Raw genomic sequence first — 25988 nt, 5'->3', positions numbered from 1 at the left:
CTTTCTCTTGAAGGAAAGATCTACACAATGATGCCATTCACATTGATGTAGCTGCATTCTAGCAGAAGTTACAGTTGTCTAAAACTTCAAATGCGTTTTTCTCAGTTCGATGTTTTTGGACACTGCACTCAGCCTTACGGGGTTTTTTTATATGTTGTTTTTAAGTGAAACTGACAACTTTGGTATCATTGTAATCGCACTGAAAAGATCTAGGGGGTGATGCTATTTATATTACCCTAGCTTCATATTTCAAATGGCTAATTAAATGGGAATAAAAGAAAATTAAACAAAATTAGTCACAGTACTTGTTAGTCAGTTTCCTTGCTTATAAATTGCTTTCAAATGAATAAAAATAGCATCACCCCCTAGAGCATGTCTTCGGCATTGAGACCAGACATTTACTTTTTGTGTTTGGCAAGGCGAAATTGCCAAAAAGTTCCGTAAGAAGTACCCTTCAAAATTTTTTAGAAGCGTTTACACTTCCTGAACCAGTGCAGCTATGAAAGATCTAATGACATATTTGAAATCAGCGTGAAAAACTGATCAAGACTGTAAAGTTTCATTCAGATTGCACCAAGAATAAAAAAAAAATTTTTAAAACCCACTTCCCCCTTAAAGGGCGGTGCTCATCACGTCAGTGCCCATCACATCATAGAGTTTCTTACTATTACCTAGAGGGAAAGCTGGCAGCCCGTCCATGGGAGTTTGCATGGAGGCCCCTCGAGACCACTTCAGCCACCATGGGCGCTCAAAGCATCATGGGGCGGTGAGCTACCGACTGCAGAACTACAACTTTTGGCCAAAAAATAATAGAAAAATAAAGCTGTTCGATAACTAACGATGTTCTAACATTCAATATCCTGTCTGTAAATTGCAACAAACGAGCAGAAAAGCATGTAAATGCAAAGTTTGCCCAAAATAAGAGATGGCTAGCTTTCCTATTGGTCAAGTAAGGAACGCAACAAAAACTAATATTTCGTAATTAACAAGCGCATTTTTAAAAGTAAATATGTTGTTGCTTAGATATTTTAAGAGGTTTTTTAATGGCATTTCGGAAAAGTGAAACCTTTCATTGGCGTCGTGTGTCGTCGCGTTTTCACTACTACTATGGCTTTTGCACACTGTGTTCATGCAAAAGTTATCTGCGCACACACGAACAGCGTTTTCAGAATAAAACATCTTAGTAATGACACTCCGTGTTCCTGAAAAACTACAACTGTCTCGCAACAAGTAGCTCACCGCCCCATGATGCTTTGAGCATGCATGGTGGCTGAAGGGCAGCACCGCCAGCTATCCCTCCAGGTAATAGTAAGACACTCTATGCATCACATGTTTTGTCCGCTGTTCTGAGACAAGTTTGTTGTGCCTTAGATCGCTGACACACCCCGGTCGACTTGCTCATAACACACTCTCAAAGTCCCTGCTCACACTGTTCAATGCTATTGCCCTCACCTGCAATTGCGGTGGGTCCCCCTTTTCACACTTGGTCAGCAGGAACTCCCAGAGTGAAACAGACTCCGAGAGTCTTGGGAGTACCACTTCCATCAGCTCCTCTTCCCGACACGTTTTGGTCACCTGTGGGAGGTACAAGCACGTCGAGGGACAGGGCATAAGAGAGGCGCTGGCATATCTACCAATTGCATCTTCACTGAAATGAAGAAAATAAATGAATGGGACATGATATTGCCATCGGGTATCATCAGTGATGTTCATTCATCTTTCAAAGAGGTATAGAATCATTTTCATCCTCCCAAAACGCACCATGGTGCTTGAGCCTTTCGCTGTGTTACACCTCTGCCAGTAACTCTTGTTTGCTAGACATGTCCTCTCATTCTTCACATCACATTCTGCCTGATACCTGAGCTTGCGTTTTCTAACAGCCAGTCGGCATATTTTACACTTTCGTACTATTTTTGTCCAAATACTAGATGAGTTTCATTTAGACCAGTGCGTTTAGGGAAATCCCCCCAAGGTGACGTGAGATTTAAAGTAAGGGAGTGATTACTCAATACTAACATCCACCCAAGTGCAGCCACAGGGCTACAAAGGAAAGGTGTACACCTTTCACAAAAAAATTTTCATTCAACGATGGAGTTTCTGTGAAAGCTGTATGGCTTTCCAAAGGAATTCAGAAAAAAGCTGCACTCTAAATGCAGCTCGCAAGCCCCACTTCCAACAGGCACTTCACACACTCCCGAAGATACTGTATTTACTCGCATAATAGGCGCACTCGCATAATAGGCACACTCACATAATAAGCGCACTCGCATAATACGCACACCCCCAGTTTGGTTGCGAAAAAACCAGTTTCTTTATTTCCGCGCAAAATAGGCGCACACCGAAATCGCACTGTGATCAATACTGTATTCACACGATTGCTAGCAGACGCCTATTATGCGCCTATTATGCGAGTAAATACGGTACACATCCCCAAGATAAACATCCCGAAGATAAATCCTGAAGAAACACACCCCGAAGATACACATCCCGAAGATGAATCCTGAAGAAACTCACCCCGAAGATACACATCCCGAAGATGAATCCCGAAGGTACAAACCCCAAAGATGAATCCTGAACAAACACACCCTGAAGGTACACATCCCCAAGATACATATGGGCTATGACGGGTGCCATTATGGAAGACTCCAGATTAATTTGGACCGCCCAGGGTCCGCTAACTTGAGCTGACATCGCAAACAGCACACAGAAGTCTTTGCACTTGACCTCCATCGAAACGCAGCTGCCACGGCCAGGATTCGATACCGCAGCCACGGGATCAACAGCCCAGTGCCAAGGCCACTGAGCCACTACTGTCGGCTATCACCAATTCCTCGCAGGGCTACCAGATTACTTTAAGGGGGGACACTGGTCTTGAAAAGAAAATGTTATTAATGTAGTCATAGTTATGAAATTTTCAGGGCACATGTACTTTTGTGCGCTGATTCTAAATATGTCATTTAATTTCATGTAAAACCATTCCTTGAGCACTTATGCACTTTTTATGCAAGTATTTTGCGGAGAGTTTTGAAGAAAATTTGCTGCAGGAAACTCGATGAAATGTATGCCATTGGGTTCTCTTGACACCAAGGAATACAATAAGCGTAAAATTATCATCCTGGCTCTCATAGAACTTGAATAATAGGGTACTGAAGCTGCCACTTCACACATAGGAATACACACTTTTCTTCTCATTTCAGAAGCGACAACTTCAAAACTCTATAACTTAAGTTCTACGATAGGCAGGAAGACAATTTCACCCTTATTATATTCCTTGGTATGAAGAGAACCCAATGGCATAAATTTCAGCGAGTTTCCCGCAGCAAATTTTCTTCAAAACTCACCGCAAAATACTAGCATAAAAAGTGCATAAGTGCTCAAGAAATTGTTTCACATGAACTTAAATGACATATTTAGAATCAGCACACAAAAATAGATATTCCCTGAAGATTTCTTAACTGTGACTTCATTAATAAAAATTTTTTTTTCAAGACCAGTGTCCCCCCTTAAAGAACTACTTCACAGAACTAAGAAGCGAAGTGAGCCCCTACCTCTTTGAGGCGTGCTTTCCGACGCATTGAGGCCATGTCAGCGTACCGACCCCGCTGTGGCGCTGCCATGTACATGGCTGGGTTGTTGGTGCCGCTCGGCGGGGGTGTGTCCGTGGTGCTCGTTGCCTCGCCTGCTGTTTATTGTTGCAGAAGAAAAAGAAAGAAAAGGGAGCGACAAAAGTTAGCTGCGAGCTGGGGTGCAAGCTGCACGGTTCTTGCAAAACTGATACACGACCCGACTACGACAAGAACAAAAAATGTACGCTTTGAGCAGAAGCAAGAAGTGGGCAGGATGTCAACTCTTCCGGAAGCTTCTTTTTTCTTTAACATGACAGTATTTTTAAGACTCAAGCTGTTTACTGCATTTTGTTCGCTATCCATCACGGAAGAACTGGGCAAAATATGAGCTCATTTGGTGCAGCGAGTAATTTGTAAATTAATTTTTGGAAATTTCTCCCGAACCGTGAGGCAGTCAGGCAACCGTGGCGCACTCGCAATCCATGACGACATAGACCGATGACAGCGCGCTTGCTTGCAACTTGACTGAACTACGCACTGCGTGCAGTGAGCGTAGAGAAGCAGGTTGTTCGCTGTTCGAACTAGGGTTGCGGAGGGGTGAAGCATTCCCTTCTACGGGTCAAGACATTCTTAGAATTTTTTTGCCGAGTGCAAATTTTGTTTTCAATTTTTGCGATGCAGTGGCCTTTGACTTATCTAGAGCGAGAAGAAAATTTCACACAAGAAATTCAATATTCATAAATTTGAAAAACAAAGAATGCCTTGACTTACACTATGGTACTAAGAGTGCAACAAAACAAACGGGGTCAAACAGGTAAAAGAGTCCTGAAGAAATCAGGGTCGCAAGGCGAGTATCTAGAAAGAAAACTGCAACGGAGAAAGCGTTTCCCCGCAATGCACAGCCGCCACGGTTTAAGAAACGACTTTTTGCCAGTCGATTTTAGCAATGAAACTTCAGAAGAGCATATAAAACGAGGCATACAGGCAGATACAACAATTTTATGGCTGTTTTTTGGGAGATTTCAAAGTAGCATCCCCTCTTCAATAAGTAGTTGCATGTTTTTTTTTTTTTTTTGTAACGATGCATGAGATGTTAGTGAACCTAGATTATCACAACGAATTCACATGCGCTTCCGTCCCAGCAACGTAAGATTAGAAGATAATCTGCCCCATGAACTGAAGCTGAAAACAATAACCCCTCACACGTACGGTGAAAAAAAGATGCAAAACTAATCAAAAAGCAAACAAACAAGACCTCGTGCAATTTGATTGTAAACACCTTTTTGAATTTTGCGGTTTCGAAGACCCACCCCCCATTCCCCCTTATTATAAGTCACGGCCCACACAAAGTAATAACACTGCTCTCAGCCGTCGGCACACGCACAGTACACTTGTTAAGCAGGTTCATCACACACATCTTACCCTGAGCCACCATATCATCGACATCCGACGGATTCCCGTGGTCCGGGTACAACCTGAGATGCCTGCAGAGTCCGCCGCGGCCAATGTAAGACTTGGAGCACGTCGGGCACTTGAAGTTGCGTGGTCTTCCGCCAAAACCTGGACCCAAGAACACCGGCAGTCAGAGACACACCAACATTTTGGAGCATCTGCCTCAACACCTAAAGCATCCAGGTTTCAGTGTTTGGAGAACTGCGATGTGGAGAAGCCACCTGTGAGCAACCGGTATGACCAAGTGGTGTGCACAAGCAGCGAAGACAAGCGGGGTCAATAAGTGAAAACTAATGCAGCCACATCTTTACCGCATGGGAGGTGGGGAAAAAAGGGAGTTTCTTTTCCCTTAGAGAACAGCACGGTGGGTGCAAGCAATCACCATGACAACAGGCACAATGTTCGATCTTTCAGTTTCCATCGACATAATTCAGTAAAATGTTTTTGTGGGCTAGCTGGTTCATATCGAGTTAAGTCAAACAGGATGAGGACACGAGGCACAGAAATGAATACTACACCTGTGGTGTTCGACTGGTTTCCTTGCCTCTCGCCCCCATCCTATTTCGGCAGCCTTAACTTTCCTTGAAATGACTTTTTCAAATTCACGAATTCGCGTTGCCTCTAAATCCCGCAGCAATTTCATCACCTTTGACTCAAAACTAGGAAGTGCACGCTTGTCAGTGAACCCAGCCAATCTTTTCCGCCCCCAGCCACTCACCAAGTACCCCAAACAAGCCAGTGAGCTACCCAAAAGACCCCTTGCATCAAAAACAGATAGCGTGATTGGGCCAAGGTTTGGAGGTTAATGGATGTGACACCACATGTTACATTTGGAAGAACAACTCAGCACTGGTCAGCAGAGGAATATGATAGCAAAACAAAAGTTGCAAGGTACCACCAATAGTTCACTACTCGGCTACGAGCTGGCGCCAACATCTGTTACCTTCAGGCAGACCAGGAAAGAATTTTTTCTATGATAACTCAAGAGGCAGTGCCCTACTTTTTGAAGCTAGGGCAGGGTGTCTTAGAACTCGCAGCTACAAAAAGAAATTTAACGAAGAAGATGACACATGTGCAGTGTGTGGTAGATCTGTGGAAACAATTGAACACTTCGTAATCAAATGTGATGGTATCCATTCGGATGTCGATGCAGGCACAGTCACTCTTCCTGAGGCCCTAGGGTTTAAAGATAACAATGGTCATGTAAATAAATCTGCAGTGGAAGTGAGCAAAAAGTGATTGGAGGATTGGTGGCTGAAAAGCAGAGATGTGGCATAAGGTTAGAATTGTAGGAAACCGTAGGCAAAGATGATGGCGAATCTTAATGAGAATTGCCAACACAGTAAACAAAAAAAAATAACAAAGAAAGAAAAGCTGAGCATGGTGGCAATTGCCACCAAACCGTTTCAAAGGGGGCGCTCCTATCCATTCATCCATCCTTCCTGCAACTGGCCACTGATTCCTGCTAGATTTTGACTTGGAGTTCAAACTAAAAGGCTTAAGGAATTATGGTCACTGATGACAGCCGTTTCAGAACGGGAAAGGAAGGGGTCACTCGCTCAGGGTTTCCCCAGAGACCAGAGTCAAATGACTCACCTTGGAAGGAGCGCCGGCCACGGTCCTCGTCGTCGCTGACCTGGTAGTCGGAATAGCCGCCGTCCGAGTCGTCATAAGGCTCGTCGTCAAAGTCCAGGTGGTGGATGCGCTTGTAGTCCTTGACCATGTACGAGGGCGGCTTGGAGATGCGTCCCGAGCGAGTGCGCGGCCGGTGCTTCTTCTTCTCCTCTTTCTCTTCCCGCGACAGCTCGGGCCCATCGCTACGCGGGTCGTCCTCCTCCACGACCCGCCTGGCGAGGCCCCGGCCACGCGGCCGACCACGACCCCGGCCCGAGTAGGAACCACGACCCCGGGTGGTTGTCGGTCTTGTCGTCCCACCCTGCTTGGAGCCCAACTCGGATGGGTAGATGACCCGGTAGATGATACGCGTGTTGGTCTGCGGGTTGAACACCACTGCCGAGCCGCCATTCTGGATGGCCCTGTTCACCTGCAGGCGTGGAGAGGAAGGACAACTGGTTGGTTTATGGTTTATGCGGTTTAACGTCCCAAAGCGACTCAGGCTATGAGGGACGCCGTAGTGGAGGGCTCCGGAAATTTCGACCACCTGGGCTTCTTTAACGTGCACTGACATTGCACAGCACACGGGTCTCTAGAACTTCGCCTTCACTGAAATTCAACCGCCGCGACCGTGATCAAACCCACATCTTTCGGGTCAGCAGCCGAGCACCATAACCACTGAGCCACCGCGGCGGCCTGGAAGGAAGGACAACTGAGTGTGGAATTGCGGGCAATGACAGTAGCATGATCAGTACGATAAATGTCCAAGTATGACAAAGTGGACGCGGTAAACATTCATTTCAACTTTCCAATACAAAATCATGCTTTCTGAATACAGCAGATGACAGTCAGTGTTGTGTTGTCTTGCCTTTTCTTTTTGTCTATCTTCTTTGTGCGCTGTTGCCACTATGTCAAGTACGAACTAACTTGCCCAACTTTCCGTTCTTCAGTAGATCACGAGGTGCAGTGCCAGCTAACATCTCCTAGTCTAACATTCACATTTTGTTACTCTTCCTGAGGGGACGTCTTGAGTTGTACAAGTAAAAAAATGACATGAAAATAAACGGTCTGTTTGCATACACGAACGAATCATGTTCTTACTTCTCCACTAAAGTTGAAGGTGACCCACAGGCATTATCCGTCCAAAGGAAAGCCACTTTTTTGCTCATACTTCCAAAGTAGTCACTGGTTGGATGCAGATATCGTCAACATCATCATCAGCCCGACTACTCCCACTGCAGGGCAAAGGCCTCTCCCATGTCTCTCCAATTAAACACCCTGTTCTCAGAAAATATGCTCCCTTCCATATTGCTGCTACCTGTACCTAAGCAATGCATAAGCCTCAGTTTGCTTAGAAGGTGGTCCTAACCCGCAGCTCTGTTTTTATGCTGCGCAAGCATAACAGATAGGACAGTCGCAAAGCAAAGGCATCACACGTTGTACAATAGGCCTTTTAGAAAAGAACGGCCTATTTTGCAGAATTTTATGTGAAGCACTGATTCATCCAGCGTTATAACGCAAGCACAATAGATTCTCATCTACTGAACTGCCCCTTTGGTCCTGTCAACATATCATGTATTCAATAAGGCTCCCTTTAACTCAAACTCTGCACAAGTCAAACAAGTTTTCAGACCATTTCAAATTAAAGCTATCAACAGTGTCAGAAGTGTTTAATGCAGCCACCAGTACTTATGAGCGCGCCAATGACAAACATTGGGCAAGTCAATGAGCACTCAGAGCGAGTAGAACAGAACACACACATCAACGTATATGTAAAAGGGTTGCAACGTCCCAATGGCCAATTTGTGTAGCTATCTTTCAAGGCAATGCTTAGACGCATGATTCAACACATGGCACCAATTAACCAATGCTTCCAAGTGAACGTTAATATGGCATATTACGGAGAGGGCCACTCAGTGAAGGTGACATGACCATCGTATCATTTCCTCAGAGCTCTAAAATTAAACAGCGACTCCAGGTTTTCTTTTTTTAACATTGTGAGTTGATAATCACGTCACAATCCTTGGAGTCCCACCTCTCCATTACAAAAAATCATTTCTCAAAATACCGAGAAGTATTTTAAAACAGTACACTCCATTTCATACACAACAGGCAACGCTGCGAAGGCTGCAGAAGTAGAGCATCCACAAGATCATATCACTCCGCAATGTATCATTCGTCCTTCTCAACGCCTCGGTGAGTGTTTGGACGAAAACAAAGAGCACTATAAAACGAAGTGGTACCACCGAAAGTTCCGGTCGAAGCTTTGAGACACTCAATACTCGCAACTTCTTCTTGCTATGATATGCACTGAGTGTGAACTACTTTTTAAGTGCGGATGGAGTAAGGGCGACTAGCTCTACCAGCAGCATATCTGACCGCCAAAGTCATTCTTGCTTCTCGAAGTTTCCGTGAGTTTGAGGACAATGTGGCAAGAGGTAAAACGAAGTCCAGGAAATTGCCACTCACGGCACTTAAGATCTGCAGTAACGAAATATGCTAGTGTTCGCTTTGGATGTAGGGTGAACTACTTTTCGGGAGCAGACTTAGCTGGCACGAAATGGCGTGCTAGCTTTGGCAGCGTTGCTTGTTACATATGAAACGCAGTATAGAAACCAGAAAACCGAAACTAGGTTTCGGACATTGCGGACACTGTCCCAAATTTATCGTGTGCACTTTGACTAGCTAAAGTGGCAGAAACAGGTGCAAAATTTTGTCCTTCAACAAACACAGAGCGAATATTAATGAGCGTGCTAAACTGCGATGTCACACAGAAGGTTGCCCGCGGATACCACCCCAACTGAGACCACAAATCGGAAAATTTTGACATTCTAATGAATTGGAAGAAGATGTCACCTGGCTGAGAAATTTGGCATAAATGACCCGAAAATTGCAGAGAACTTATCCTGAAAGTTTCAGTAAGATGCGTGAAGGCACAAAAAACGTCCCTGGAATTTGGTAAATTTGTGTTCTTAACGCCCGGTTCAATCCTGGCCACAAACAACAGAGTTAGGAGGCAAATCATGGAGGTGCACGAGTGGTCCCACATGCACACTGCGTCTTTTCTCAGTCGAACAAATCAAAATGACCGTTACTGCCATTTCCCCAGAAAACATTTTGCCTGAGGGGGACGAAGGCGATGGGGAGTTGCCCCCTATCCAGCCATTAACCAGAACTGTTGTTTGATTGCCACAAAATGCTCAGGGTCGCCATGATTCCGTTGGCCAACTTTCTTCTCTGCGCATTAACATGTACGAGCATTTTTAGTGTGAAAGCACTATTTCATAAGCAATCCTGTAAGAGGCGAGCTTTGTCTGAAGCCTCTCGAATACTGCAGACATAAAATAAATATTGCCGCGACTGGGTTTCAAAGCCGCAGCGGTGTGAACAGATCAGATTTGCTGGTCAGTGCACGAGAGCACTATGCTATCGCCGCAGCCAATCAAGCCTCGTGTTAAACTGCCACACACTCGCACTGTGCACCGCATGTTGCCGTCTTCGTGAACTTTCACCTGTGCGTAAAAAGTCACAAAAGGAAAGGAGACACGCCTAACTGGCTCCCTGGGTCAGTGGACACCTCAAACACACTTTGAGCTACTTGGCAGTAGTGACAGAGAGATGCAAGCTGCTTGCGTTGACAACATTTTGGCAGAAACGCAGCACTGGAGCACTAGGCCGTCGATGTTAATTTCATTCATTGGAGTTGGTGTTGACAATGTTGTAGACTTCGTTTATTTTGAAGAAAGGAAAGACGCATAACTGCTCCCTGACTCAGTGGACACCTTAATCAAGCTTTCAGGTACGTGGCGTGGCGATGGTGTCCACTAGCAAAAACCTGCTTTCGCACAGTATTTCGTGCTTAGCAGTGCTAAACTGCCAGAAATTTCTGTTGTTGCGACGAAAGCGATAATAAAGAGAAAGAAACGAATGTATACCTGCATGCAAAAACACCCAAGATAATATGGTGGCTACAAAGACAGGGGTCAAGCAAGCTCATAACAGTTGTGAATGAGTAATCGGCACAGAAAAACTTTAGCGGCTATAAGAAACTACAGAGAATGTTTACTTCATTCGAATCAGTGCAAAAGCATGGATTTTTGCTACGTAGAAGGCGACGATGAGAGGGCAGAGCCGCCAAGATGGAGCACTCACGCTGGGCGAACAGACAACAGATGATTCCGCTCGAGGTTGGGCCCATTGGAAAATTGCTTCAACATGCATGAGCTATACAGAGGCTTATAAGATCCCTGCTTGCTTTGCCTTCGACAGCAAGTGACAGCGAGGACAACTACATGCAATTCATTAATGCAAAAGCATTATTAGATGGCTCATCGCCGTGAGAACCCGGCATCTCCCAAAAAGTGGCAGCATTACACACTCGAGACTGAATGAATCAATGCGACATCATCAAAGGCGAGAAAATACAAGACGTTAACCAGTAATAGTCGGTACTAGTGCTCACAACTGCAGCAACGACAAAGGAATGGAATAAAGTTAGAATAGAATTAGGACAGAATTGCAACGCTTTCGAATTACTCTAATGTAAGTTCCTTAAGTGCCCCCAGTATATTTTTTTCTTGGTAAGATATGATTCTATGGATATGTACAGCAATGCCGACGTTTATCGGGCAACAGAAGACGCATTTATTGCCACGAAAAGTAGATTTAAAAATGCTTTTTCCCCTCTTCACCACTGGAATCAAATTTGTGATGAATGAAGCTAAGAGCCTCACTGGCTTTCCAATACTTAAGACCACAACATGCTTACTTCGATATGCGAGCTGCTACCATAGTTCACGAAAAAATACAATGCCTTTAAAACATAATAGGCAGCTATGCCACGAATCAATATGAATATTTTACATGTAGTTGCCGCAGCTTCTGACACACTGACGTAGGCAATTTACTCAAACGGGCCAAGATTTTGGTGGCTAACAAAGAAGAAGGTTGAAATGCTAACGTCACCCAAAGTATGTAACCGTTATTTGGAAAACGGGGCTGTGAAATTAACTGCAGCTACGTGCCCTTGACAACAACTGAATTTTCCACCCAGCATTAGTAAGCAACACTCGGCACGAGCACTTACAACTGTCACATAAACGGACATGAACGTACAACCACTCACACTAACCTAGCACCTCTCAAGGCGGCACAGGCACGGTAGAACAAGGATACGTCAGGCACACGAAAACGCACAACTTCCGGGGCTAATAAAACGCCCCAACCGATTTTACCGCCAACACAAGCATTTCGTCCGCGCAGGAAAGCGAAGCACACAACACACGGGGCCTTTTCACCTGCTGTTGTTGAAGCACGTGGGCGATTTGTTGGAGCTGCTCTGGAGAGAGCACTTGGGTCGAGTGATACGTGTTCCCCTGCTGAATGATCTGTATCGGGTTCTCCGACGACCCCAGCGGCGCCGTGCTCTGCTTCTGAGGCAGCGTGATGTGCTGAACGTTCGACGCGGTCGGCTGGATCGTCACGGGTGCATCACTGCTGTCCTCATTCGCCGAACTAGGCGCGGCTGTGGCGTCCGCGGCGTGCTCGGGAGATTCAGCCGCTACCATCTCCTGGTCCTCGGATTGTAGCGGTTGCCCGCCAACCACCGACCCTTCGGTCTCAGCTGCCACCGGTTCGTCGAGTGCGGAGCCTTCCCCGTTTAGGACGTCTCCGTTCTCTGCGGCTTCGACGGGTGCCGCGGCGGCGGCTTCGGCCTGTCCCACGGCATCCCCCAAGTCCGGCACCAGCACCGTGGCGGGCGACACGTCGCCTCCCGCCGAATTGACAGAGGCGGGATCGTGAGCGCTGGCCGCGTCGACGTCACCCGCACCGTCTGCGACGTCGGCTAGGGTCACCTTGTCGACGATCTGGCCGTCTTCGCCGACCTCCTGACGCAGGATGCCGTCCGGTAGCTCTTCGCCGTGGAGCACGGCGACTCCGTCCTCGACCGAAGCGTACGCCACCTGATCGTCGTACTCTCCGGAGGCTTCCTGAAACGCCTGCTGCAGGATGTCAGCGGTGGTGACGTCCCCGGAGACGGCCGGGGCCGTCTCGCTGGAGACGGCCCCGTCCAATTTGCCGTCGGCCGCCGATGAACCGACTTCTGCGGCCGCTCCCGCGCCAACTACCATGAGGTTTTGTTGTTGTAGCTCCGCATCCGCCATCTTGGGCTCAGACGAGCGCCCTACTCGTATGACACCTATATCGTTTGCAAAACTGTCGCGATCCGGGCTCGTTGGGCCAATTAAAGAAGCGCACTTATCTTGGCGGCAGCTGAGACAAGGAAACAGGTCGCGGGAGTCGATGCCGAAAACTGTACGCGTTCTGCTATTTTCCCGAGGTCAGCGCGAACGTCCGCCATGACGCAGTTGCGCCGTTCGTTCGCTGCAGCCGCCGCCGAGCGCCAACTTTAAACGCAAGGGGGCGCTGGCAACGCTAAAGTCCTTTAAACGAATGCAAACTATTGCTTTTAAGATCATAACTATCTAATAAGTTTTATATTTAAGATTACAACTATGTGTAAAAGCAAAAAATACATAGTTTAATTTACAAGGTATAGCATTTATTGTTTAAGATGCTCTCAAAAACTTGTTTAAAATGAGCAAGTCACTGGCCTTATAAATGTTCTGTAGAACTGGAGTATAAATAAGGCGAAAACGAAACCCACAGTGCCCAGACGAGCCTCGGTGGTCCGGGGTGCGGGCTTCAAACCCGTAGCTGATTGACGTCAGAGTGGTTCGATTCCACCTTCTGGGCGATGCTTTTTGCGTTTTCCTTCCGACGTCTGTAGTTCCTTTTGACTCTGGGATATAATGAACACAGTTGTAACCCCAACTTATCTTTTAACCGCTGCTTGCTGATCTTTTGGCGTCATTTATACGAGGTGTTTACGGCGTAGTTTTGTGTATTCCACATCCTAATATCCGGAATTATCTTTTAATCATGGAGCCATGCGAACACAAGACCGTACTCCGATCCGTCAGCTGTTCAGAGACACACCCTCCGAGTCAAGATATCCTAAAATTAAGAAACGGCGAGTTCACGCGCCTTCTTAGATATGGAGCGTTGTGACAGGGAGATTACATCTCTTATCGTGCTTTATCGCAAAAAATCTGCGTACCCCAGCTGGGAAAAGAAAACGGACCGAAGCAAGGGATTCGAAATAGGGTCCGGAAAGATGTTAAAGGAGAAATGAAACTGGGATCTTACGCACGTTTGTGTAAGCTCTTACTATTTAGCTCGAACTTTGCAGGGGCAACGACGCATAGCACTGAAACGATCGTGCGTCCACATACTTCGATTGCTTTCTTTATGTGCTTCGGCTTGCTCTAAAGTAGCCGTATTATGTAATCCGTATTACGCCCTGCTGGGTGCGAGGCCGACCATACGCTGCAGGAATAACTGGAACGAAGCAAACCCTTGTTCACCAGAAAAATAAGTCCTCTATGATTTGTCACGCAGAGACACCGCCCACAGAGGTGTATACTGAGGCGGCATCTGGCGGCTCCGAGAGCAAGCCTTTTTACGCACGTCTCCATTCCCACAATCTGGCTGCGAACCACGGTGTACTGCGAACTATACTTTTTTTTAACAAAAGGCTGTTTGTCTCTGTGCCATGAGAGCGATAAGAAAACGACGCCACCGGGCGTGCTTTAAAACCCGGGAGTCGAAACCAAAACTTATGACAGCTGCTGTTCAGCTGCTACCAGATGCCGCCACATTGCAAAGAGGCAGCAAATGCTCCTCAAAGGAGGAACTCCAGCCAAACCTGTCGACCGATTGTGATGACGTAGTGGTCATGAGGGGAAAAAAACTGGGGAGGAGCGCCCGGCGACAACTTTGAAGCCTAGTCTTAGCAAGTAAAGATATAGTAAAAAAAAAGGCAAACGGACTGTAGATCACCTCCTTGCCATAGACACTCGTGCCACGGACCGTGCCATGGAGGAAGGAAAAAATGGGCCACCGCGCAGACGCGCGCACTAAAACATACCAACAACGAAACATAAGGGACTGACTGGGAAAGCGAAAAAGGGGGACGGGGTGTTGTCTTCACGAGCACTTGGCTTGCGAAGGCAGGTCGCTTGGCGTCGCGCTCCCTCCTAAGCCTTTTTTTTTTTTGCCTCCATGACTTCCTATGACTCTGAGTAGAACGTGCGCGGCTCGAGACGTTCAGCATGCTGCGCTGTGGAGTACGAAAATTCTATATAATCACAGAATAATGCGCTTTCCACTAAGACATCCGTGTATGCCGTTCTAACCAGCATCATTTTTGGCAAAACACAGCCTCCTTTACAATTATCTAAGCCTAGCAACGGATATAAAGATCTGGTGTACAGATATCACAGCCCTCTCTGAAAAATAGGTACACCTTAAAGGGACCACGCTGTGAATTTCGAAGACAATTTTTTAGGCACAACGAAAAGCGTGCAGTGTAAAGTGCTGCAATGGTTTTGTTATAAGCGCTGTTGAAAATTTTTAATTGAGAATTTTTACGCATCCAAAGGCGATTGAGTGATGTACCGAAAACTAATTTAAATTTCAGTACAAACGTCCATTCTAGATTCCACACCTAAAAATGCAAAGAAGCGTTGCTTACCATTCAGGAACGCACTAAAGAGAGCGCAAACTACACTTCTGACACTACACTAAAAGAAAGAAAACGTGTACAGTGTGCAATAAAAAAAAATTAGATATTTCACCGAGATGTGGTCACCGATAATGGCAGGGTTTCACAGCAAGATGACACTTACAGTTTGTTTTATTGCCTCATTTTGTGTTTGTGGGACACACTGGGCACATTGCATATGTGCAAAATGGAGTAACTTATCTTTTAAAAGCTATCTATAAAAAAATGAATCAGAGCCTATAGAGTTACAGCGGGTGCTTATGCAATGGTGTCCTCAGTCACCTTTGTTGTTCATGTTGTATACCTATACATGGATTAGAGACCAAACTAGAGAGAAGCGGATTTGTCTTCAACCATTCCTTTTTAATGCGAAATCATTATATCAGCAACGAAACCCGGCGGCGTTGACCATGATGAGGTCATGACGTCATCACTGTCGCGCTCATTCCGACAGCAGTAGACCAGAAGATAGTAATGGGAGACAATAGGCAATGAAGCAGACACTAGACGGGACAGTATAGTAGTTATAGTGACAGGGATAGTGAGAGATAATTTATAAGGATATCTGTAGTGATAGGGATAGTTAGTTATAGTTGTTGTTTTGGAATGATAAAGGTTGTTACTAAATAATGATTAGAGTCATTAAATAATGACAATGGCAATGATAAAGGCCTTTGTGGCAAGGGCTTTTAGATCAACGGCCTTTAGGTTTAACGTCTCAAAGCGACTCAGGCTATTAGTGCACTGACATCGTGCACTGACATCGCACAGTACATGGACCTCTAGAATTTCGCCTCCGTCGAAATTCGACCGCCGAGGCCGGGATCGCACCCGCGCCTTTTGGTTCATACTTAAAACAGAGTGAAAGACGGTACAAAAGAAGGAGACAAACAAGCGCTGACTGACAACTAACTGTCTACCGAGCCGGAGTACCCGGGCTCGAACCCGACCGCGGCGGCCGCGTTTCGATGGGGGCGAAACGCAAGTGGCGCCCGTGTGCTGTGCGATGTCAGTGCACGTTTAAAGATCCCCAGGTGATCGAAATAATTTCCGGAGACCTCCACTACGGCACTTTCTCTCTTTCTTCTTTCACTCCTACCTTCCTCTCTTCCCTTACGGCGCGGTTCAGTTGTCCGCCGAGATATGTGAGACAGATACTGCGCCATTTCCTTTCCTCAAAAAAAAAACAAACAAAACCAACCAGCTGTCAGTCAGCGCTTGTGTTGTCTCCTTGTTTTGTCATGTCTTTCGCTCTGTTTTAAGCATATTCTTCTCCAACAACCCCGTTCACCACACCTGTGCGCCTTTTGGGTCAGCAGCCGAGCGCCATATAATCACTAAAGGAGAGTGATAGAAGAAAGAGGCATAGTGGAGGGCTCCGGAAATTTCGACCATCTGGGGTTCTTTAACGTGCACTGACATTGCACAGTGCGCGGGCCTACAGAATTTCGCCTCCATCGAAATTCAGCCGCCGCGGCCGGGATCGAGCTGGGAGTATTGCTGCGTGTTGACTTGAGAAAGCAGGTGAAGAGGCCTTCGATTTACCTTCGATGTAAATTAATGGGGTCGGCCCCATTTCGTAACAGCCCTTCGCGCCAAGAGTTTTCCGCTGACGTGATGGGAATATTAATGTAATGTCGAATCTTCCTCGAATCGTTAATTCTGCTCTTTCTTCCGCATCGATTAATTGCTACAGATGAAAATTTTTGTCTTTTTCGTCATAAATTACGTTTATATCAATATTGTTTGTATTCCATCACTCTTTCGCAGTTGTTCTCAGCTCCAGTGTTAGCTAGGCGAGCGTGTTCTGGCATCAGCTGGAGGAATCTCGGGTAATGTCATTCGCTGTTCGTCAAAGCAGCAATAAAGCGTGCCCCTTGCATGCAATCGATCGACGCTGGACTAGTAACAATGGCCGCGATATATTGACGAAGCTGCCTGCTAGAATCGCGCAACGATATATATATTGTGGGGTTACTGGCACGGTTTGGACCCTGCACTCAGGGCCAACGCCACTCCGCTAGCTCGACCACACCTGTGGCCGCGAAGAACACCACCACCGAGGAATAAACCCGCAGGCAAAACCTTTAATTGGGATCTCCCAATGGCTTTCCTCGGTCGCGCGCAGGCAGCAACGGCAGGCAGCAGGACACAGGAGACAGGCACAGAGCAGTTTGGGTCACCTGGGCCGCCGCTGGTGTCGCGTCCGCTCTCTCTCACGGCTCGCTGTCAACTCGCTAGCTCACTGTCCCGTCTCCCGTGCGCGCTGCCCGCGCCATCGGGGCGGGAGAGGAGGCCCGCCCGCACGCGAGATAAAGGGGGTCTCTCCACCCCTCTCCGCCATCGCTGTCGCTGCAGGGTAAATTGAGGCAGGAGGAGGGAAGGCCAGCGGCGGACCCCGAGCGAGAGAAGGGAGGCGCTGGGCGAGGGTAATTTATATATATATATAAATTATTTCTTGGCAGCTGACTGATTAATATAAGATAAAGTCGCCAGAAATTGAAAAACATAAGATTTAATTCACGACGTTTCGGCTGGAGGACGTCGTGAATTAAATCTTGTTATGTTTTTCAATTTCTGGTGACTTTATCTTATATATATATATCAAAAGGGATTTCTTGGCAGCTGATTGATCAACATAAGCTAAAGTCACCAGAACTTGAAAAACATTACAGGATTTGATTTACGACGGTTTGGCTGGACATGAATTAAATCCTGTTATGCTCTCCAATTCATGGTTACTTTAGCACATATATATAAAGTAACCATGAATTGAAAAGCATAACATGATTTAATTCATACCCAGCCAAACCGTCGCAAATCAAATCCTGTTATGTTTTTCAATTTCTAGTGACTTTAGCTTATGTTGATCAATCAACTGCCAAGAAATCCCTTTTGATAAAGATATATATATATATATATATATATATATATATATATATATAGTAACCATGAATTGAAGAGCATAACATGATTTAATTCATATCCAGCCAAACCGTCGTAAATCAAATCCTGTTATGTTTTTCAATTTCTAGTGACTTTAGCTTATGTTGATCAATCAGCTGCCAAGAAATCCCTTTTGATAAAGATATATATATATATATATATATATATATATATATATATATATATATATATATATATATATATATATATATATATATAGTAACCATGAATTGAAGAGCATAACAGGATTTAATTCACGTCCAGCCAAACCGTCGTAAATCAAATCCTGTTATGTTTTTCAATTTCTGGTGACTTTAGCTATGTTGATCAATCAGCTGCCAAGAAACCCCTTTTTATAAATATATATATATAACTCTTTTGTCTTTTCGTCATATTATTTGCGTTCCATCACTTTCGCAGTTGTTTTCAGCTCCAGTGCTAGCTAGGCGAGCGTATTCTGGCATCAGCATATATATATATATGCTTTGATTGAACAGGATTTGATTTACGACGGTTTGGCTGGACGTGAATTAAATCCTGTTATGCTCTTCAATTCATGGTTACTATATATGACGTGCTACGTCACACCTGCGGTAACTCAGGACGTTCTACGTCCGCCGCTTATGAACGTGGGTGGCGCTGGTGAACACTCTCAAGGTTAGGTTACTTGTACACATAAATACCCCCCAAAACAGAAGATTTGACAGCCGTCGCCGTAGCTCAGAGGTAGAGCACCGGACGCGTAATTCGGAGGTCGTGGGTTCGGATCCCACCGGCGGCATGTGGTTGTTTTTTCTTCTGCTTTTCTAATCAATTAGCTTTAAGTGATAACATATTCAGTAATATTCTAAATTGATCAACACCACAAAATAAATAAACTAAAAAAAACCCTGTGCCCCTTGGTTTCTGTGGCTGTTGGCTTCTTTCATATTTATAACGAGCCCCTCATTCCCCTCCCCTTGTTTGCTTAATTGCTTAGCGAGGGCCTCGGTTCTGGCAGCCTTGATGCCATAGGAAGCATAAGAGGGTTCTCACGCAGCTTCCACCCTCTCCGTTCGATGACGTGCTACGTCACACCTGCGGTAACTCAGGACGTTCTACGTCCGCCGCTTATGAACGTGGGTGGCGCTGGTGAACACTCTCAAGGTTAGGTTACTTGTACACATAAATACCCCCCAAAACAGAAGATTTGACAGCCGTCGCCGTAGCTCAGAGGTAGAGCACCGGACGCGTAATTCGGAGGTCGTGGGTTCGGATCCCACCGGCGGCATGTGGTTGTTTTTTCTTCTGCTTTTCTAATCAATTAGCTTTAAGCGATAACATATTCAGTAATATTCTAAATTGATCAACACCACAAAATAAATAAACTAAAAAAAACCCTGTGCCCCTTGGTTTCTGTGGCTGTTGGCTTCTTTCATATTTATAACGAGCCCCTCATTCCCCTCCCCTTGTTTGCTTAATTGCTTAGCGAGGGCCTCGGTTCTGGCAGCCTTGATGCCATAGGAAGCATAAGAGGGTTCTCACGCAGCTTCCACCCTCTCCGTTCGATGACGTGCTACGTCACACCTGCGGTAACTCAGGACGTTCTACGTCCGCCGCTTATGAACGTGGGTGGCGCTGGTGAACACTCTCAAGGTTAGGTTACTTGTACACATAAATACCCCCGAAAACAGAAGATTTGACAGCCGTCGCCGCAGCTCAGAGGTAGAGCACCGGACGCGTAATTCGGAGGTCGTGGGTTCGGATCCCACCGGCGGCATGTGGTTGTTTTTTCTTCTGCTTTTCTAATCAATTAGCTTTAAGCGATAACATATTCAGTAATATTCTAAATTGATCAACACCACAAAATAAATAAACTAAAAAAAAAACCCTGTGCCCCTTGGTTTCTGCGGCTGTTGGCTTCTTTCATATATATATATATATATATATATATATATATATATATATATATACAATATTACTATCAACGCCTTTTTTAAAAAAGGCGTTGATAGTATCGTGAATGCCGCCTTCCCGAAATGCCGCCTTCCCGCCTTCCCTATGTGTAACAGATATTGAGGTATTCGCGATTGAATTTTTAGCCTTTTCGGATCCGATTCGGGAACACAACGCTCAGAGTGAGCCGGAAATCCCGCCCACGATACTGCGTATACGAGAGTGACGAAATGATGACGACAACCGACAGCACCAAGGCTATAGATGCGACTGCGGCACGCAGGCGCTCGAGAAGAGTGCGTCACTGCCTTCGCGAGCAGCACGGGCTCTTTTTTTTTTGTCATTGGCACTGAACTCAGAGGCACGTTTCCTGCCGTCAGCGGCTTCGAAAAAGTAACACGCTGATAACGCGCAAGATTTCCCTTTCCGCTCTGGCTAGGACAAGAAGGATCGGTGGCTTATCGGCTTGCGATTTATATGAACTTTGAATGCGCATTGGAATGGCAGGGCAGCTGCAACCGCGATACTCGTCGACCGGTTGTCGCCTGTGCAAAATAGAATGGCAACGATCGCCTCGCCTCGAGACTCTACGCCTCCGAGAATCCTGGCCGCCCGGTTCCGTAACATAAGATGTTCGCTAAAATGCAAAAACTGGACCATAGGATCTGTGCTTCATTCAAGGAAGGCAAAGGGAGTTATCCTGAGTGAAGAATTCGAGATAAATGTTCTCGCCTACGTTAGTGCATATACCCCGAAGCCAGCATCTGTGAAATCGTCGAGGCCATTGGATCCTCCCGCTATTCTGCAGTCTGGAGAATGCTCAAGAAGCATTTTTATCTTTACCGCATATCGCTGCACCAGGACCTCAGCGAAGACGATTATAAAAAGCGGTAATAATACAGCAAGTGGGCGTTTATCAAATGTGACGAAGACTCAGACTTTTTTAGAACAGTTCTGTGGATGGACGAGGCCCCCTTTTGCTGTAATGGGGAAGTCAATGTATGTACACAGCGTACACTACTGGTCTGATCAGAACTCGCACTGACTCCGGGAACATCACAACCAAGTCCTGTAGTCACTGCCTGGTGGGGCATTTGCTCAAATCAAGTACTTTCTGGAAGAAAATATAACAGCAAAGTCACACACAGCGAGCAGTCTAAGAGGTGCTGTCAGCGATTTGTTCCCACCGGCGGCATGTGGTTGTTTTTCTTCTGCTTTTCTAACCAATTATATTTAAGCGATAACATATATTCTCCTTTGGTCAACGCCAAAAAATAAATAAATATAAAAAATCCCGTGTGAATTCCTTGGTTTTGGCTGTTGGCTTTTCTCATATATAACATGCGCAAAACAGGTGAGCCGGGTAGGAAACAGGTAAGAACACGTTTTCTTTTCACCCGAAAGTAACGATTTGATAAGTTCAAATTTTGTGCTGATGACACGCGCGATCTTTTTCAAATGCAGTGCTCATGATCTTACGATAGAAAATGCGGCGGGGCTATAACGTATGCAGCCACGGTGCCCACAGCACGCGAACCGTCATCCACGCAGCGAGGCCAGCGCAGATGCAAACAATGGATGACGCATCGCTGGCTAACGGGAGGCGCCAGGCGTGACGCTACGAGCAAGCGCTTGTTTGTTATTTTCGTCCTATCATAGGCCTCTTCTATCAATCATGGCAGAACGCGCACACTATAATATATATATATATATATACAGAGAATTCAGTTTTTATGTGCGGGAATTTAAAAAGTTCCTGTGAGCAAACTACTGGCCTAATCGAGAGCAAACTTCGCTCACGGGGTAGCATATTATGGTCTACGTTATTTGAGATGTAATTAAACGTCGGTACTTGCCTGCATTTCCTGAAATTAAGAAGAAACTGCTGTCAACTGCGAGTAAAGCTGTCGCAGACGAGAGCTATACGCGAGCCGAGCCGCTGGTTTGACAGGGCGCGCCATCTACCGGAAGGAGAGCTTCGACGAGCAGACGAGCCGGGACGTCGTTTGTCTCGCCTTCCGGCAGATGGCGCGCCCTGTCAAACCAGCAGCTCGGCTCGCGTATAGCTCTCGTCTGCGACAGCTTTACTCGCAGTTGACAGCAGTTTCTTCTTAATTTCAGGAAATGCAGGCAAGTACCGACGTTTAATTACATCTCAAATAACGTAGACCATAATATGCTACCCCGTGAGCGAAGTTTGCTCTCGATTAGGCCAGTAGTTTGCTCACAGGAATTTTTTAAATTCCCGCACATAAAAACGGAATTCTCTGTATATATATATATACCGTGTTCTGCAACTTTATCGGCACAGGTTTGAAAAAGTCTCCCGCCACAACCGTTGGCTCATTTGTGGTGAAACTGCGCACAAAGCTTCCTTATTGTTGTCCATTTTAAGGCATAGTAAATATAAAAGTGGTACTTACTAGGTTTGGTCACGCGAGATGCGAAACAAGAAGCACCCGTGTTGAGATCGAGCCGCCGTCATCGAATTTCTGCCGAAAGATACTTGTGGCGCCATCTGGCATTGCTGAAGGAAAGCGCCGCGACGGAAGCGCCGAGGCGAGCGCTGCAACGAGCGCGGCGGCTTGCTTTGAATGCGTCGTTCGGGCCATGTCGTCTGCTTAAGCGCGTGAAATATTTTTCGGCCAACGCATTTTGAAAACTATCGTAAACAAATTAAATGACGACGGTGATTTACCAATAAAAGATATGTTCTCCATTGAGAGAGAGAGAGCTAGCTGAAGTTTCAGGAATTAACTCACGACAGAAACTAAAAAAAAGAAACACCCCCGGGGACGCCGTGTAAGCTCCAATTTCAACGGTCTCGCGCATCGTACATAATAATTGTTTATATTGCTGTTGCATTATTGAAATATTAATTCTCAGATTTTCGCACCATTCTATGTCCTGAGATATTCACGCATGCATCTACAAGCGACGACAACTTTCAAATAAAGCGCCCAAGATAACTGCATCGAAAATAGAAAAAGCGAAATGCTGATCGAGGGAGATGAATACTGTACAGCACTTAATTATTATTTAAATGGCTGGATGACAGCTGCATGGAAGTGTTGATAAATCCTGCATGTCTGTGTTTGCTCTTTGCAGCTATTACTTCTGTGTACTTGTCTTGGTGTTTCAAATTCAATCTTGTTCGCGTTTCATTTGCGTTGAAGCAGCTGCAGCAGCAGCAGTGGTAGTAGTAGTAGTATAGTAGTTGTAGGAGAGTGTAGTAGTAGTAGTTGTTATAGTAGTGTAGCAGCTAATTAGGCGCCCAGTAGCTAGGGTAGCTAGGTGGGAGGCATGATGGATCAATGTCCGTTGATCATCCGGTGCAGTAGACTCCAGTAGGGCCTGGAGATCAGATAGGGTCGGGACAAAGGAAAAAGGCAGCGCTTTAGTTGCACCCGTATTGTTGAAAACGCCATGGAGGGACTTTAGTTGTTAAAGGGAGGGGCAGTTGGGGCTAGAGTGACCGAGACGAAAATGCTAGAGGTAGACGCGCCGGGGCGGTACGTGAGGGCGTTGATTTGGGTTCTGAGGATGTGAGATTAATTAGGAGACCGTGGAAGACAGGCAAGGTTAGTTGCTGGCAGTAGTGCTTCAATTTGACTTTGTAGTGAATACAAGGGGGGGTACTGCGCACAAAAAGACAAGGACAAGAAGATAACACAACAAGCGCAACTGTGCTTGTTGTGTTATCTTCTTGTCCTTGTCTTTTTGTGCGCAGTACCCCCCCTTGTATTCACCATGATTGACCGACTAGCCCAACAACGTACGCTTTTAAACTATGTTTCTTCTACCGTGGGCCCTTTCTTTTGCTGCGCTTGTTGTGTTATCTTCTTGTCCTTGTCTTTTTGTGCGCAGTACCCCCCCTTGTATTCACCATGATTGACCGACTAGCCCAACAACGTACGCTTTTGACTTTGTAGGCATACGCCTCGCGGCTCGTCGGTGGGCTGACGCAGTACCCGTAAAGTTCATTATTAAAAGCGGGATTTTACTACCTACTGTTCTAAGCTGTATTCACGCAAAAGAATAGACAAAAAATTTTGCCGCCCCCGGGAGGGCTCGAACCTCCAACCTTTCGGTTAACAGCCGAACGCGCTAGCCGATTGCGCCACGGAGGCGGAGACGTGCGAGAGTTCTTAACAGGCTGAGACATACCTGGCCTTGAAAGGAGTCTCCTTTCATGGGGGTTATAGTGAACTAGTTCACTATAATGGGGGTGGAGCTTCATTTTGCCACGTGACCTGGCTAGCTGCGCCTCCATGCCGCGCTACAGTGAACTTAGCTGCTGGCTAGCTGCATCAGCTGCGCGCTGATTTGTGACTCGTTCAAAATCAACTGTCTCTGTTGCGTTGGCTTGTGTCTCCGACCTGTGTACCGCCATTATTCAGGTGCGCATTTTTCTCACCCAAATTGCGCAGTGCCCGCGGGGCAAGCTATCAGTGCGTGCACCGTGCCCGTAGGTATCCCTGTGCCGCACGTGAAACTACTAATTGCGTGCAGCGCGTCTTACGTTCGCGATGCCCTGCGTTTACAACAGACATGACGTACGCCTGCTGCCGTCGCCACGCCGACCGCCGCCGCAAGCAGAGCTGGGCAAAAACCGGCGTATTCAGCATATGTACAGGTATGAAAAATATGAGAGGGAACAAACTTCACGCAGAAAATTGCAAATTTCTTGGTTATTTCTCTACTAAGTTGCACAACAACATTGGGATATTGTAGGCGCAGACGAAAACTAGTTAAAGAGAGAGAAAAACTGCGCTTGTCACAAATAATAACGGAGTAATCAATAAATGAATGCTCCAACTGTGTTCCCCACTCATATTTTTCAAACGCAAAAGGCGCTCATTTGCTGTGTGATGTCAATACGTTGGAGAACCCAGGTGGTCGATTACGGAGCCCTCCACAACGGCACCATTCTCTTCTTTCACTCCCACCTTCCTCCCTTCCGCACGCTTGCCGTGGGGGTTGTGAAAAACATTTATTAATCATTAATTGCTACAGAGAGGTGGTTGGGCTCCAGCTGCCAGCTGCAACGCCGCCCGTGTCCGTTGAACGAGGGCCTTTTCCAGTACTCTGTGGTGGGGTTGGGGGGGGGCACGGGCCCCACGCCGCGCCAAAGGATGGCGCCATGGTTCCGTACTGGACCATGCAGTTGCCAGTACGTGCCAGCGGATTACGCGATACGCGCGGCGCTCTCGCTTTGCTTACAACGGGCTCTGAAACACCTTCTGAGGAGAGTACACAACCTCGCACAATCTCTGCTGTCATAACACCTAAGCCAAATACACGCAGCAGAGAACCCGCAATTGCGCGCGAAAGTTAATTGGCGAGCCCTTTCCGGCGACTTTTTAATACCCGCGCTTTCATCCGCTCCCAGACGATGCAGGCGGCCGTGGCCATCTGCAGTCAGCCGCGTCCATGGCCGCGTCGCTGTCCGGCCGCTCAGGAAGCTCGCCCCCCCCCCCCCCCCCCCCCCATTCCCGAGCGCGCTGCAGCCGGCGGAGGAAGCATGCAGAAAATGACACGAGAGAAATGCGCGAAAATGTTGAAATTCAAATTTTAACGACAACTCAGCTTCTACAGAGCGCATTAAAAATTATTTAATTCAACAAATTATTTTTAAAATTAAAGGGACTATGAAACAAATTCATTGAGATTACGTAAAGATAGGCAATCCATCACTCGTCACCCCAGCGAAAGAATTTTCGAGCTAACATGAATAACAACGAAGTTATAGACGATTAAAAATCACGCTCCCCCTCTCCCCCCTCAACTCATACACGCGGAGCACCAAGAAAAAATAAAGAAAACAACTCCGGGACTGGGCTCCGCCC

The 25988-nt window shown here is 46.4% G+C and overlaps 1 protein-coding gene and 2 non-coding genes across 4 annotated transcripts in view; 1 reads left to right on the top strand and 2 right to left on the bottom strand.

Moving 5' to 3' along the window:
* The window catches only part of LOC149330521 (uncharacterized), a 35359-nt gene extending 22326 nt beyond the window's left edge, over positions 1-13033 (bottom strand). Inside the window, exons 1-5 of one of the 2 annotated variants that reach the window (XM_089561141.1) lie at positions 11930-13033; positions 6615-7062; positions 4989-5126; positions 3549-3682; positions 1453-1575 (exon numbers count right to left, since the gene is read on the bottom strand). In XM_089561141.1, the coding sequence (XP_089417267.1) occupies positions 1453-1575; positions 3549-3682; positions 4989-5126; positions 6615-7062; positions 11930-12796 (1710 nt within the window). In that variant the 5' untranslated portion in view covers positions 12797-13033. The remainder of the gene's footprint in view (positions 1-1452; positions 1576-3548; positions 3683-4988; positions 5127-6614; positions 7063-11929) is intronic. The other variant, XM_089561142.1, reaches the window with a different exon arrangement.
* A 269-nt stretch (positions 13034-13302) lies between these two features.
* Positions 13303-13389, top strand: TRNASTOP-UCA (transfer RNA opal suppressor (anticodon UCA)). Its single transcript has one exon. It is a non-coding gene; the product is annotated as a tRNA-Sec (tRNA).
* Positions 13390-24195: 10806 nt separating this feature from the next.
* On the bottom strand, positions 24196-24269 carry TRNAN-GUU (transfer RNA asparagine (anticodon GUU)). Its single transcript has one exon. It is a non-coding gene; the product is annotated as a tRNA-Asn (tRNA).
* Between the last annotated feature and the right edge of the window lie 1719 nt (positions 24270-25988).

The sequence above is a fragment of the Amblyomma mixtum genome, chromosome 9 (genome assembly GCF_055824585.1).
Source record: "Amblyomma mixtum isolate Tamu chromosome 9, ASM5582458v1, whole genome shotgun sequence".
Classification (NCBI taxonomy): Eukaryota; Metazoa; Arthropoda; class Arachnida; order Ixodida; family Ixodidae; genus Amblyomma; species Amblyomma mixtum.
This window is presented reverse-complemented; position numbering and strand designations above follow the sequence as displayed.